Raw genomic sequence first — 16,108 nt, 5'->3', positions numbered from 1 at the left:
TTACAGGGTTGCTATAAGGTTCAGATGAGATCAGAGAAGTAAAGCACTTTGAAAATTTTAAAACATTATATAAATGTCACTGATCATTATTATTTTTCATATATATGAAGGCCTGTCAAGTGAATGAGGTCTCCAGGATTCTATGTGGTCCCAGAGGCCAGGATCAGTATTAATGGGGAGGAGTTACAAGGAGGTAGATTTTGGTTTCATATAAGAAAAAATTTCCTAATTCTTAGAGCTATCTGAAAATACGCTACAATGAAGGAGTAGTAAGGAGGTAGGAAGAAGTTAAGTAATGATGAAACCCTAGTCATTGGTTTCCAAGATCAAAGCAAGATCACTTGCTGGGGCTGTTACAGGATGATACATCTGCTGGGAGGCTAAACTTGGATGACCCAAGAGGTTCTTGCCAATCTCACAGAACTAAAGTGCTATACCTTAAAGAACCTTAAAGATCACCGAATCCAACTCTCTCTATTTTCAAGATGAGGAAACTGAGGCTCTGAAATGATTGAATTTTTATTAACATATCTATATTTATAATATCTGAATAATATATATTTATAATTACATAACATAATTCATTGCCTCTGTAATCCTATTTATTTTATACATTTAAAAACATTCTTCCAAGAAGGGGTCTACAGGCTTCACCAAACTGCCAAAGAGGCCCATAACACACCCTGCATTTCACAGATAAGTAAATGGAAAAAGAAGTCAAGTGACTTGGCCAAGGTGACAAAAGTAAGAATAGGCCTTGAGGTTGTAAATCCCAGGCTCTTTCTTCACCACTTTGTCTCCTACTAGTATGAGTAAGATGACGATTGCAGGAAGGTCTCAAGACAGATGTCATGAGTCACCAATTGCTTTCCACCAGGAAGGTTTTCCACCTGAAGGTTGCTGCTAATCAAAGGGATATGGGAGGGACAGAAAAAATGAACCCAACGAAAACACAGGAAGACTGTTTAAATAAGGAAATACTATTTTTAAGAGTTAAGGAAAGACTTACTAATAAATTACAAGAAAAACTTGAAGAAACAGACAATATGTTTCAAATAGGATGATTTTTATTAGAAAAACTAGATGGTAAACTCCTTATGGCCGAGAATCATGTTTTCCAATTCCAAAAGACTTACGCTATCCACTTCCAGGGAAAAAACTGATGGAGTCTGGTTGTAGATCAAAACATCCTATTTTTTACTTTTGCTTCCATATTTTGGGGTTGTGGGGTTTTTTTGGGGGGGGGGAATCTGTCCTTTCTTTCATAACATGACTAATATGTAAATATGTTTTGCATGACTACATATATATATATATATAAAACCTATATCAAATTGCTTGCCCTCTTAGAGAAGGAAGAGGGGGTGGAGTGAGGAGAGAACTTGGAATTGAAAATTTTTAAAAACAAATGTTTAAAATTCTTTTTACTTGTCATTGGAAAAAAATATTTAAAAATTTTAAAAAGAATCATGTCTTCTATTTTCTTAGGGTTCCATGGTGCCTCCTTCAAGAATGGCTCCTTCCCATTTACACAGTATGCTCCATAAATATGAGCTGATTAATATTTTTAAATAAAGCATAAAGTGTAATATACTTATTTCCCATTTCTAAGTATAGGTTTTACAAGTTACTGAAATTCCTTACACAGATTCTTCCCAACATGTACTTTACTCTCCTTACCATGATGCTCCTCCTTTCTTCTACTTCAATAATCTCTATCAATAGAAATAGCCTTCTTTCCATTGCTACCATTTGGCATGTGCTAAGTGAAATACTATTAAAAATTAAAAATTATTAAAAATAATTTAAAAGTCAATAACTCCTGATATGGTTGAAAACTGTCACATTAACCAATATACACATTGCCAAGATACAAAAACAATCCTGAGTTTTATTTGGCTTTAAATTTGGTCACATTAATGAAAAAAGAGACAATTCACCTAGTCAATGGATTTCCACTGAAGTCAGCTCTTTGAAGTGCTTTGCAGAATGAGATGCTTTCTGGAATCTCAGGAATATCTGTTTAAAAGAAAGAAAATAACTATTATTTACTTTTACTGCCAGACAGACCTTGTGACATATCATAAACACAGGATGGATTTGGGGAAAATGAAAACCAAACAAATATATTTTGCATTTTCTACCTATTGACTGATGCCAGAGAGCAAAAATATTTTAAATGGTTGGGATTTTCAAAGTTGAGACTTATTTCAAAAATCATCTTAGTAAATATTTCTTTGCTAGGACACAAAATCTGAGCTTTCATATATTTTTTACAAGTTGCCTTTTGGCATTTCATTTCAACAATATAAATTTGCTTCTGACATGTTAAATATTACATGGTAAAGCAGCTAAAATAGAAAGCCAAATAAGTTTTTCCTGGCCTCATGCTATTTCCACCATCATTACCAAATGACTTAAGAGCCTGGCTCACAGCCTCTGTCCACTCATTCTCCTGCCATTATCCTTTGAGAATTCAACATTAATGTAGGGATCCCTCTTTAATTACCAGACCACAAAATTCCTCAGCCCCTTCATTCTCAAAAACTACCTTTTCTCCTCATCTCCCTAGTTCAGGCACACCCTGGCAAAGTCATACTTTAGGCTTCTCAGTCAATCAATGAACACTGATTAAGCACCACGTACATGCCAGGCACTGTGCTAGGAATAAGGGATACAAAAAGAGGCAAAAGACAGTCTCTGCCCTCACAATCTAATGGAGGAAAAAAGCAAAAAAAAAATAATCATAAACAAGCTATATACAGGAAAATAGGATGTAAAGAAAGGGAAGACATAAAAATTAAAAAGGATTGGGAAGATGGGATTTTACTTGGGACTTATAGGAAACCAGGGAAGCCAGCAGATAGAGATAAGGAGGAACCATTCCAGGAATGGTGAACAAAGAAAACATCCAGAGCCAAGAGATGGATTCTGTGGTTTGTGGAACAAGGAAGCCATTGCCCTGGAAGGAAGAGGATGTGACTGGTCATAAGTTGTAACAAGACTAGAGAGGAAAGAGGGGGCTAGGTTATGAAGAGCATCCCTCACCATCTCTTAGCATTGCTACCATCATGATCTTGAACTTTGAAATTCTACTCTGCTCACAATGGTGTATCCTTCCACCACTCACTTTCTCACTCACATTTAACCTCCTCTTCAACCTTCAACAATATGTCCAAGAGTCATTACTTTTTTCCAGTATGTTTTTCCTATTCTAGCTTCACTTACATCTATATCCAGTTTTCAACTCTCCCCCTGCCCATGGTCAATGACTATGTGTCACTAGATACTATCCCACAGTCCCCTGCCACTCTGACTAGAGAATCCTCTTCCATGGTTAATCCCACCATCTCATTTCACTGAGCATTACTAGATGAAAATCATGGTCCAGCTAATTTTACCTACTACAACTGTATGGCCTATAGCTATAGCTAAGCCCTGGTTGCTGCTTAACAATCATTTATGCAGTACCTGTCTCATTCCCCACTAAAATCTTTTCTTCTATCCTCTTGCTGTTAACTAAATTCCTACTTCCCAAAGAAAACATGACCTAGACCACAGATTTTTGATTTTCTTGTGAAATCTGGTGAAGCCTATGGATCACTGGTACAGCCTGCATGGATCATTTCTCAGAAATTTTTTTAATGTAAAAAATGTTTTAATGTAAAAAAGGCACAAATGATTATAACAGAAACCAATTACATTGAAATATAATTATCAAAATATTTTTTAAAACCAAATTCAAGTTCAGGTTAAGAGCCATGGGCTTAGATGCATATTTTACTGCTCATCTCTGCCTACTGGTTTCCCTGGTTTCCTGCAGAATTGAGACAGCACAAAGTAAATGCAGGATGTACAAATTTGGGATATCCACCCCAAATATTCACATGGACTATCTGTGCCCAACCTGAGGTAGAGCATTCTAAATTCATATTGGTCTGATCAGCCACAGTCAGACACACTGAAATTTCACTTTATCATGGAGATGTCATTTTGGTCCTCTTCAAAGACGAAGGACAACAACCAAACAACCAAACAACCAACCAAGTTCTGACTAAAATCCCATCTTCTAGAGAGAGCCTTTCCCAACCCATCTAATCTGTACTATACTTCAGACCCCTTCTCCCTCCTCCACTCTTTCTAATTTAATTTCATCCACCATTACCCACCCATACCTCCTTTCTTCAGGTCATTAAAGTGATATTTCTACTCATTATGACTAATAATTTTAACAGTATCTTTGTACCCTGAAAATATCTCTAAAATCTATCTCCTCCTAAAATCTATCCCCTCATTTTCAAAGCCACCAAAGGCTAGTTCAGGCTCAAATCATCTCTCACCCAGACCATGGAAAGAGTTTCCAAATGGTCTCCTCCTGACTCCATTCTCTGTCTTCTGCAATAGACTTTTCCCACAACTTCCTAAGCAATTTTTCTGAAGTTATAGGTCTGATCATGTACGTTCTTATTCAAAAACTCTGATAATTACAAGTACCTCTTAGACCAACTATCTCATCATCTACTTAGCGTTTTTTAAGCTCTTCACAACTTACCCCCAGCATCTTTACAATATTATTATACAGTACTATTATCCCTTTCCTAAATTCTATAGTTTAGCCAAACCTCCCTTCTTGTTATGAACCCATATGCCACACTATGCATCTTTACACTTGCTATCCCTCATAGCCCCCCATCTCACTTTTGCTTCTTAAAATTCTTTGTTCCCTGGAAATCTCTGCTCAAACACCATTTTCTACATGGTCTTTCACCCTTTCCCAGTTCTCTCCTACTATAAATTTAACTTGCCTATATTTCAAATATATTTGTCGTATGTATATATTTCTCTCTCCCAATAAAATGTGAGCTCCTTGAGGGCAGGACATATTTCATTTTTGTCCTTGTATCCTCAGCACCTGGCACAGAAAAGGTGCCTAATAAATGCTTATTTGATACCTTTTTCCCCCATCTCATTCAAAACTTCAAGACAAAGTCATCCCTCTTCTCTCAAGTGTCTTCAATTTCTCCCTCTAGATTATTAGCTCCCTCCCATTTGCACAGTCTGTCAGTCAATAAATATATTAGGTATCTACTATGTGTCAGGCACCATGCTAAGCTCCAGGGATACAAAAAAGAGGCAAAACCAGTATTTGCCCTCAAGAACTTCACAAACAAATGTGTACAGTAAAGCTACAAGCAGGATAAATAGGAAATAATTAAAAGAGAGAAGGCATTAATATGACACAAGAGTTTCGCTAATCTTAAAAAAAAAGGTCTTCCCTTTATTTTTCTATTCCACTCAGCTACTCATTTCCTCTTCCTCTTCATAGCCAAACTTGCTTTAAAAAAAAAAATGGCCACATCTGATGCTCCCCTTCACTCCCCAGTCTTTGAAGGAAATCTAGTTTGTAAAGGAACAGAAGACTAGTCAAATGGTGATTAGAAATAAGGGTGTTAAGACATTGAGATCACCAATGCAATGGCCACACATGATTCCAAGGGAAGAACTATGATGGCACATGCTACCCACCTCCTGTCACATAGTGACAGATGCAAGAAGCAGATTTTGGACTCGGTTAATATTTTCTTTGACTATGTGTGTTTGTTACAAGGTTTTTTTTTTCCCCTTATTCTTTTATTCAATGGGAATTAAGGGTGACTGGAGATGAGAAGTAAAGAAAATAAATATTTGTTGATTGAATTATTTTTAATAATTTTTAATAATTAAATAATTTAATAATTAAAAAAAAACTGTTCAGATCACCAACGGGATACTTAGCATCATAAAAGCATCCCAGATTTACCTTGAAGGTCATGCAGTCCAAAACCTTCATTATTCAAAATAAGGCCCAGGGAAATAATAAAATGGTTTACCCAAGGTCATGGAGCTACTAAGTGGCAGAGCAGAGGTTTGAACTGAGGTCATGTGATTCCAAATCTAACACCGTTTATACTGTAAGATAAAAACCTCTCAAAATTACACCAAAACTAACAAAATATTACCTTAGGGGAGTGACCCCTAAGTGTCTTAAGTGTCCATAGCCTTTAAAAAACATTTGTGTCATTTTTTTCTTGAGTTTTCATTAGTACTATGATGTCAAATTCATTGGATTTTGGCTTAGTTTACTATTTTTAACAAAACAATTTTAACATAGTCAACTACAGCCCATCTAGTCTATTCTGTTACTTTGACAGATGAGATAATTGAACTCCAAAAGAGGTTAAGTGACTCCCCAAAGACACATGGATAGTAAGCATCTGAGGTAGGATTTAAACCCAGCTCTTCTTTCCCATGGGCAGCTAAGGGGTACAAAGGATAGAGAGAAAGGCCAGGAATCAGAAAGACCTGAATTCAGATCTGGCCTCAGACACTTAACCTTGTTTGTTTCAGTTTCTGCATCTGTAAAATGAGCTGGAGAAGGAAATGGCAAACTACTCCAGTATTTTTGAGAAGAAAACCCTAAATGGAGCCATGAAGAACCAGACACAACTGAAAAACTATTGAACATCTTTCCTATTATATAGATGCTAAATGGTACAAAATACATCTTACATTTAATTTTAAGTGAAGCATCAAAATTAACATAATTTGATCATTTTGAAAGGAAGCAGAAAGAAAGAAAATCAATTCTGTCCATAAACTGGAAACAAACATACAACTGATTTTCAAACATATGCACAAGTTTTCACTAAAAAATTTATAAGCCAGATGGTTTCACTCCAATGACATTTCCAAGATGCTTTATAGGTCCCTCTGCTTTCACATGAGGTTTTATTAATAACAATTGCCAGAACTGACATCTATAATAAAACCTTACTAATCAAATTATTTATCAAGCTCTTTATTCCATATTTTTCAAGCTTTGTTTCACATTACTCCCCTTCAAAAACTCTACACTCCAGCCCAACTGGGCCACTAGCTTTAACCCAAAAACTATATTTCATCCTATGCTCTCTGACCTCTGCACATTTGTACAGTATTTCTCGCATACCTGAAGTACTTCCATTCCTCATCTTTGCCTCATGTGGAAGAAGAACAAGGCTAGTTCTATTTGATCTAAGAGGAATGAAAGAAGAGTGATAGAAGGATGCTGCCAAGAGGCAAATTTAGGCTTGATGTCAAGAAAACCTTCCTAACATTTAGAGCCCATAGGCCAAAAGCTGAAAGGAACCTCAGAGGGCATCTAGCACATCCCTCTCATTTTCATCCCAGATGAAAAACCCAAAGCCCAAGGGGGTAAAGGATTTGCCCAGGCATTATACAGGTAGCAAATATAAGAAGTGGAACTCGTCCCTGATCCTTTGGCTCCAGATTCAGAGTTCTTTTCCATTATACCATTCAAAAGCAGAATGGGGTGCTTGGGAAAGTGGTACATTTTCACTCACTGGAAGTAGAGAGTCGCATAGCCACTTCTCATACGTGTAAGAGTGGAGATTTCTCCGAAATATTAGTTGAACTAAATGGCTATAACTCCTTTCCAACTTTAAGATTCTGTGGAGTCTTCCTTTGAGAGAAATTATTATTTCCCCCCATATTAATATTCAATTACTGAAATAGGACCAGGATTTTTTCAGAAGCCTGTAGGTTGTTCAGTCTCTGAAGGATAATAAAATCGAATTAACTTTCTCCTCAATCTTGTTCAGACTCCACCCAAATTTACAAAGAATTTAATCTAAGGTGGAGAAGACCATTATGTACTACACTGGTATGGGTGGGGTGGGAATAAATTCTTTGATTAGATTGCTCAGGGCCAGGCAATTTAGAAGTGACATAATCAAGGTTAATATCCCCCAGCCCTTCATTAGACTAGGTCCAGTCCAGAAACAGGGAATAGACCAATGCCTGACACCATATGTAAGAATAAAGTCCAAATGGGTACATGATCAAGGTATAAAGATTGATGTTATAAACAAATTAGTGGAGCAAGAAATAGTGTATTTATCAAATTTATGGTGAATGGAAAAAATTTTGACTAAACAAGAGACAGAAAACATTATGAAGTACAAAATGGATAATTTTGATTACATTAAATTGAAAAGTTTTTGCACAATCAAACCCAATGCAACCAAGATTAGGAGGGAAGCAGAAAACTGGGAAAGAATTTTTGCAACTAGTGTCTAAGATAAAGACCTCATTTTTAAAATATATAGAGAACTGAGTTAAATGTAAGAATACAAGTCATTCCCCAATTGAAAAATGGTCAAAAGATATGATCAGGTAGTTTTCAAAGGAAGAAATTAAAGTTATCTATAGTCATATGAAAAAATGCTCTAAATCACTATTGATTAGAGAGACGCAAATCAAAACAACTCTGAGGTACTATACCACACCTATCAGATTGGCTAACATGACAAAACAGGAAGGTGATAAATGTTGGAGAAGATGTGGTAGAGTTGGAACACTAATTCATTGTTGATAGAACTGTGAGCTGATCCAATCATTCTGGAAAGCAATTTGGAACTATGTCCAAAGGGCTACAAAAAATGTGCATACCCTTTGATCCACCAATACTGCTTCTAGGGCTGTATCCCCAAGAGATCATAAAAATGGGAAAGGGTCCCACATGTACAAAAATATTTATAGCAGCTCTCTTTGTGGTGGTCAAAAACTGGAAATCAAAGGGATACCCATCAATTGGGGAATGGCTGAATAAACTGTGGTATATGAATGTAATGGAATACTATTGTGCTACAAGGAATGATGAACAGGAAGACTTCAGAGAGGCCTGGAAGGACTTATATGAACTGATGCTGAGTGAAAGGAGCAGAACCAGGAGAACTACGTATACAGCAACAACCACAGTGTGTGAGGAATTTTTCTGGTCGACTTAGTACTTCATTGCAATGCAAGGACTTAAAAAACTCCCAATGATCTCTTAAGGCAAAATGCCTTCCACATCCAGAGAAATAACTATGGAATTCGATCACAGAATGAAGTAGATCATTTCCTTTTGTATTATGTTTTGGTTTGTTTTATGATTTCTCCCACTCATTTTAATTTTTCTATGCAACATGACTAAGGTGAAAATGCATTATAGGAATGTAAGTGTAGAACCTATATAAAATTGTATGCCATCTCAAGGAGGGAGTGAGGAGGGAGGGGGAAGGAGGAGGAGAGAGAGGGGAAAAAAATCTAAGATATATGGAAGTGATTGTAGAACGCTGAAAACAAATAAAATAATTTTTAAAATAATAATAAAAATAAATTTAAAAAATAGAATAGATACACTCCTCATTGTAATATTCATTGTCTCTCATAATCTGTTAACCAATCAGAGTTAATTGCCACCCTCAGGAACATCCACTCTTCCAAGGGCATATAAACTGTGAGCCAACTGCCATGATTTATCTTTGTCATTCAAGAGTGTCACTGACCCATTTTATTGGTAACATGCTAGCATTACTAATAAAATGATTGCACAGAAATTATGTCTCTTGTACCCTTTAAACGTCACACCTTCAAGACTTTGTTCAAGTGCTTCCTGTTCCATGAAGTCTTATCTAATATCACAAATAAAATATTCTATCCTTCTTCGAATAAAACTAGGAAACTTTGCTAGAACATTCCTTTGTCTCATCTTGTATTATACTTACCTGTGTACATTGTGTATCTACACTTCCCTTTACCCCCTCCCCTTACAATATAAACTCCTTGAAAGCAGAGATTATGTCCTTTTTTAATCACTGTATGTCCAGGATCTAGCACAGTGTCTTGTGCATAATAGGTATATAATAAATTTCTAACTGAATTGCCACATATAACCCTGGACTAGGATATGAAAAGGACAGGTATAGTTCCCATTGCAGCATCTATCACAAAGATATTTAATATCTGGATTCCACTCAACTATATATTTATCAAATATATATTTTATAAGATACTGGGTGTAGGAAGAAGGGGCTGCACAGAAGATACCATCCAAAGTTTAATGCATTAACTGACAACATATGCAAAAAGGCAACATGAGGCAATATTGATAAATGTCACTAAAAAAAACTGTACAAGCTTCATCCAATTTAGGTAGAATCATGCCTGGGTTTGAGTATTGGAAAATAAACCTAGAATGACACTCCTTCTCTGAGCATTAAAATATACTATAACCCCCCCAGTTAAAGGAAATTCTAAATTAATAATGTTTCAAATTAATAAGGCTTGGGTGAACATATGCACTTGAAGTCAGGAGATGGCAATTCAAATCACTGCCTAACACTTACAAACTGATTGACTCTGGGTAAGTCACTTAACTTCTCTGATTCTGTTTCTCCAACAATTAAAAAAAAAAAGAATAAAAATGCTTGCACCACCTAATTAACAAGAATGTTATAAGGAAAGTGTCTTACAAGTGATGGAAGCAAGGTTTGCTTCAATAGGTAAACAAACAAGAATTATAACTAAGACATCTGTAATGAGGGGAATTTTAGGCTCTCCAGCAAATACCCAATTTTATAGTCCAATGATGCAACAGGATAAAAAGTCTCCCTGAGTAACAGCCAAGACAAGAGCCCACTTCTGGAAACATTACCTTCCTCTCTAATAAAAAACTACTCACTTTTAAGCAGGGCTTTAGGATTTACAAAGCACTTCCCTAACAAGGGAGATAGATGGATGGAACAAGTATCTATTTATTAATTTACAGATGAGGATAAGGAGTTCTGGAATTCAAAACCAGCACTCAAGTACTCACTCATTCTCTCTCTCTCTCTCTCTCTCTCTCTCTCTCTCTCTCTCTCTCTCTCTCTCTCTCTCTCTTCTCTCTCTCTCTCCACCTTTCTTTCCTCCCCCCTCTCTTTTTAATCACTCTCTTCATCTCTCTCTTTGTCTCTGTCTCTCCCTGTGCCTCTCTTTCTCTAGCTGTTTGTGTCTCTATCTCCCTCTCTCCCTTCCCTTTCCTCCTTCCCTCCCTCCTCTTCTCTTTTTCTGTCACATTGTTTCTCTCTGTCTCTCTAACTAAAACATTTTCCCTCCCTCTACACAGTCACTCTTTCAAGTTCTGAATGAACTCACTATACACATACTAGCCTCCTTTCCTATTAGTAACCCAATCTTTCCTGACAATACATTACATTTTAGAACTCCCCTTTCTGATGCCCTTACATGAATCATTATCTCTCTGGGTTTCAATTTCCTTAACTGTCAAATGACAACATTATCTTGGAGGATCTATGTCATCCTTTCCTACTGTGGATATATGATCTAGAAAAATTATTTTCTTTGATCCTCTTCTGGTCCCCATACACAACTGATCAGCAGTGACTCTCCCTCCTGAGTAGCAAAGCCCAGCAGACTTTGGTTTGACCTTAAATCATTCTCATCTCGTCATTCAAACGTGGTCTCAAAGCTGCTGAGCATTTAGTAAAGCATAACGCCTTGGGTTTAAAATAGTAGGTCCACCACCCCAAAGAAACTTCCAGGACATTCTAAAGATAAGTTACCCAAATAAAGATCAAAAGGGCTTAGGGAACAAAAGCTGGTTCAAGACAGGAACAATTTTCTTTTTCTTTTTTTTCTTTTTTTTTACTTTGTATCCCCAGGGCACAGAGTAGGAGCTTAATAAGTGCTTGTTGAAACAAAGTGAAATAAATTAGGACTGGAAGGGAACATAGAGATCTTCTAGTCTGAGGTTCTTAACCCAGGGTCAATGAGGTTGTTTTTTATTTTTTTTAACATTTTAATAACCATTTCTCTTTTTAAAATTTATTTTTCGTTTTCAACATTCACTTCCCTAAGTTTTAAATTTTCTCTGCCTTCCTCTCTTCCCCCCTCCCCAAAATGGCATGCAATCTGATATGGGCTCTAAATATAAATTCTTATTAAACATATTTTCACAATAGTCAGGTTGTATAGAATAATTAGAATGAATTGGAGGAACCATGACAGAAAAACCAAAACAAAAAAGAGCAAATAGTCTGCTTCGAACTGCATTCAGACTCCATATTTCTTTCTCTGGATATAGATGGAATTTTCCATTTTGGAATTGTTTTGGGTCCTTCTATTGCTGAGAAGAGCTATTAATAAGCATTTCAACATAGTTGGTTTTCCTTGTAATCCTATGTATTTTATTTTATGCATTTAAAAACATTCTTCGGAGGGGCAGTCATCCAACTGTCAAAGGGGTCCATGACACACAAACCCCTGATCGAGGCCAATCCTCACATTTTTTTAGATGATAAAACAGAGCCCCAGAAATGTTTAGTGCCTTGTCCAGTCATACAGCTACTGAAGAGCAGAGCAGAAATTCAAATCTGGGTTCTATGACCCCCGGAGCCAACACTTTCTTCCACCACTGCCAGAGTGTTTGCCTGAATGCAAAACTATCAAAGGGCAATTATTAGCCCATCTGATTTACTTTTTTTGTGTGCATTTAGAAAAAAAGTTCTATTGTATTAGCACAACATAATCTAGCACCATGAGGTGCTAATGAGGCCATGGTCATGGGTTCAATCTCCCTCTGACAACTCCAGTCTGCTTGTCCATTCCACAACAATCATCTGAGGCTCTAATCTCAGCCATTTGTTTTAGAAAATGGTGGCCTGACAAGAGTATGTAGAAGGATCAACAAATATCTATTGCTGGTACTAAAAAAAAAAATCTCAAAATATATGTCCCAATGTTTAATGTTAATGTTGTCTATATTTCCATTGGTACACCAACTGTGTCTCTGAGCATATAGCACAGCAATGTTTAAAATATATCAAGAAGAGAAGGGAAATTTTATGTTAAGTGATTTCTCCAGGAAAATGTCTTAAATATTATTTTATGATCAGCTCTAGCCAACATTTTTCTGACTAAACAAAATTGTGAGAGGGTAGAAAGAAGATCAAATTTGGAGTCAGAAGACTCACATTCAAATCCAAAATCTGCCTCTTATTACTTGTGCAATTTTAGGCAAATCATGTCTGTAAGCTTCAGTTTCTTCATTTATAAAATAAGGGGTTCAGGTGGGCTAAAGTATTTTTGAGGTCTCTTCCAATTATAAATCCATAATCCTATAATCCAATGAAAAGAGGAAAGTTCAAAGAGGGAGGATTAAAAGTTAAATCCCATTTTAATACATACTGTGCTTCTGAACGGTTTTCATCAAATGGGCTGACTTTTTTATGTCAATTACATGGTATAAAATGTTTTAATGAGTATTTATGGAACACTGCAGCTTCCTGCACATTATAATACTAAAAACAATATCAACAGCATTTTCTACTTATATAAAGATTTAAGGTTGCTGAAGCACTTTAATATACATTTTTATTTCTTTGTCAACATCTCTGTGAAGTAGGTACTGGAGGCACCTTTATTCTCATTTTAAAATTGAGGGACCAAGAGGTTAAGTGCCTTCCCCATTTTCACACAGTCTAGTATCAAGAGAGAGGATTCAAACTCTTAAGCCCAGGATTTTAGTTGGGACTTGAAGGAAACCATGGAAGCCAGAAGACTGAAATGAAGGGGCAGATCACTGTAGGCATGGGGGGCAGCTACTGTAATAGTCCAGGCTTGAGGAGATGAGAGCCTGTACCAGGGTAGAAGCAATGTCTCAGGAGAGAAGGGGTCACATTGGAGATAATGGAAAGGTGAAATCAGCACTCCCTGGCAATAGACTGAATGGGGAGCATAGGAGGTGAGAGAGAATGAGGAGTCAAACATGACACCTAGATTGTCATCTTGAGTGACTGGAAGGATGGTAGTGCCCTCAAGTAGCTGTTCTGACTCCTGTGGCCCCATTTGGGTTTTCCTTAGCAAAGACACTGGAGTGGTTTACTATTTCCTTCTCTAGCTCATTTTACAGATGAAGAAACTGAGGCAAACAAGCTTATGTGACTTACCTGGGGTCAGTCAGCTAGGAAGTGTCTGAGGCCAGATCTGAACTCAGGTCTTTTTCTGAAGCCAAGTCTACTGCTCTATTCACTATGCACCTATGCCTTTAATAACAGTATGGAAAGTTAAAACAAACACCTGAAATAAAAAAATTCATAGGAAATGCTGCTGGCAGATGCAGGAAGAAACTACTGACCGATTTTTACTCTGGGTGCTTTCTTTGGAAGAGCATTTTGCACCCTTCAGAATTCTTTACTACTGTGACATATCAAAGTCTTCCTATGCAAAGCAGTCTTGGGAGAATGAGAAGTTTTACACACTGTGCTGCTGGATGCCTAACTCAACCCAGCTTAAGAATAACAAGGGCTGTCAAACAAAGCTCTATATCAATGCATATTCCAAGTTGGCATGTGCCACTGCAACTGCTCCTGAGTAGATGGAAAAATTACTTAATTATGGTCAGGAAAAAAACCCCAATGCTTCTACTATAGTGTGTTCAACAGCCATGAAATCTCCCAGGAGTCAAATTCGATCTTGCAGACATCAGCATTATTCCCATCTAAGCAGCCTCTATAGCATGCCTGTGGGTGGGACATGAGGGATGCCCAGATAGGGATCATGATGAGAACAATTTGTAGGTGGGAGGTATATATTTAAGCCTCAAAACCTAGGCACTTTGCAGAGATCCTTCTTCCCCAAACATTATCCACTAAACTACTCCTATTTTGTGGATAATAAGTTTGGGGAAGAGGAAAGATCTCTGCAAAGTGCCTGGGTTTTGAGGCTTAAATATAAACTTAACCACTGTCTACAGATTTTAAACAGATAAAATAGAAGCATCACAATTATCAAAGCTATTTCCACTTCCCTAATTCCATGTTCCAATAGCTAAATAAATGAACACAAGTACAAGAATCTGACATTCACCTTCAAAATGCAAATTCCCACAGAAACCTAACAAAAAAGTAACAAAAAGAACGTCCTTTTTCTTCCTCCCATCTGATTTCTTGTAGATACTATCTAAAATTTGCATGGTTTAGTATGTAAAATGAAGCCAGGCACTCTATTCCACTTCTCTCCAAATCCACCCTTCCAAACCAGATGTTCACAGTATGCGTCTTCAGACCTTAGATCAAGGTATAGGTCCATGAATTTATTTCAGAGGATTCATGATGCCTTGGATACAGGAAGGAAAGATACTTTATTTCAATGCAAACCATATCTTTTATAGTCCTGAATATTTTGTTTTATGCATTTGAAAACATTCTTCTAAGAAGGGGTCCATGAGTTTCACCAGACTGCCAAGGGTCCGTGGCATAATCAAAAAAGGATACCTACTTTAGATTGAACCAATTACAATAAGAACCAAAATATTTACTGGTATTTTGCAAATACTGCCACCACTTCAAATGAATGTGAGCTTGAACTTTGTTATCTTTAAATAGTAATTCTGTGAACATTTAAACATTTAATCCCTATGACATGTGTCCTCAAAAAGTCAAAAGTTCTAAGGATGATGGAGTCTTCTAGCACAGAAAGAACCTAAACTAGGAACCTAGTTTCAATTTCTTCTAGAAGCATTCCCTCACTAACCCAGTATTCCTGATTATGTCTTCAGAGGAGTCAGAGTATCTTTGCCACTCTTTGGTCACTTGTATCCTACTTAGAATGTACAAAAGACTTCTCTGTCCAGCTAGACTTTATGTGCCTTAAGTGCAGAAGTGATCTCTTATATATAGCATAGGGACTAAACCTATAATATCATTAATGGAGAGAAATTCCAGATGAAGAAGCTCTTCTCTCACTGCAGGTAGCAAGCACCTCCTCTGAAACTTACACTCTTACAGCAGGGGTTCTTAAGCTTTTTTGTGTCACAGACCCCTTTTCAGAATAATGTTTTTAAAGAATGAAGGAATGGCTAAATATAATTTAGAGGTTAATGAGAATATACGTAATTTTTTTTCACATCCAAGTTCAGAGGCCTCTTGCAATCTCTCCACAGGCTTCAGGTTACAAGAATACTGAGAGCATAAGCCCAGGACCATAAAGTCCATGATATATCAGTGGCCAGATCTGAACAAGAGTCTTCCTGGCTTAAGCTGTTATATACCAGACTCTTATGATCCATGACTACAGTCAAAAACAGAATTGTCCTCAGAGAAACTGGGGTGAGAGTGATGAGCAATGAGTGATGAACCAATGAACGTGAGAAATCAACCCCCTCAACAATGAAACTGGGCACTGTATGCCTGGATTAAAAGTACGGATGGGCAGGCACCTTGAACCCCTGTAAGAACCAGCA

At 36.9% G+C, this 16,108-nt stretch overlaps 1 protein-coding gene across 2 annotated transcripts in view; it reads right to left on the bottom strand.

Moving 5' to 3' along the window:
- Window positions 1–16,108, bottom strand: part of LRRC1 (leucine rich repeat containing 1) — a 187,274-nt gene that overhangs the window by 73,571 nt on the left and 97,595 nt on the right. For both annotated transcript variants that reach the window (XM_072642485.1, XM_072642486.1), the window contains exon 3: window positions 1,941–2,019. In XM_072642485.1, the coding sequence (XP_072498586.1) occupies window positions 1,941–2,019 (79 nt within the window). The remainder of the gene's footprint in view (window positions 1–1,940; window positions 2,020–16,108) is intronic.

The sequence above is a fragment of the Notamacropus eugenii genome, chromosome 2 (assembly GCF_028372415.1).
Source record: "Notamacropus eugenii isolate mMacEug1 chromosome 2, mMacEug1.pri_v2, whole genome shotgun sequence".
Taxonomy (NCBI): Eukaryota; Metazoa; Chordata; class Mammalia; order Diprotodontia; family Macropodidae; genus Notamacropus; species Notamacropus eugenii.
This window is presented reverse-complemented; position numbering and strand designations above follow the sequence as displayed.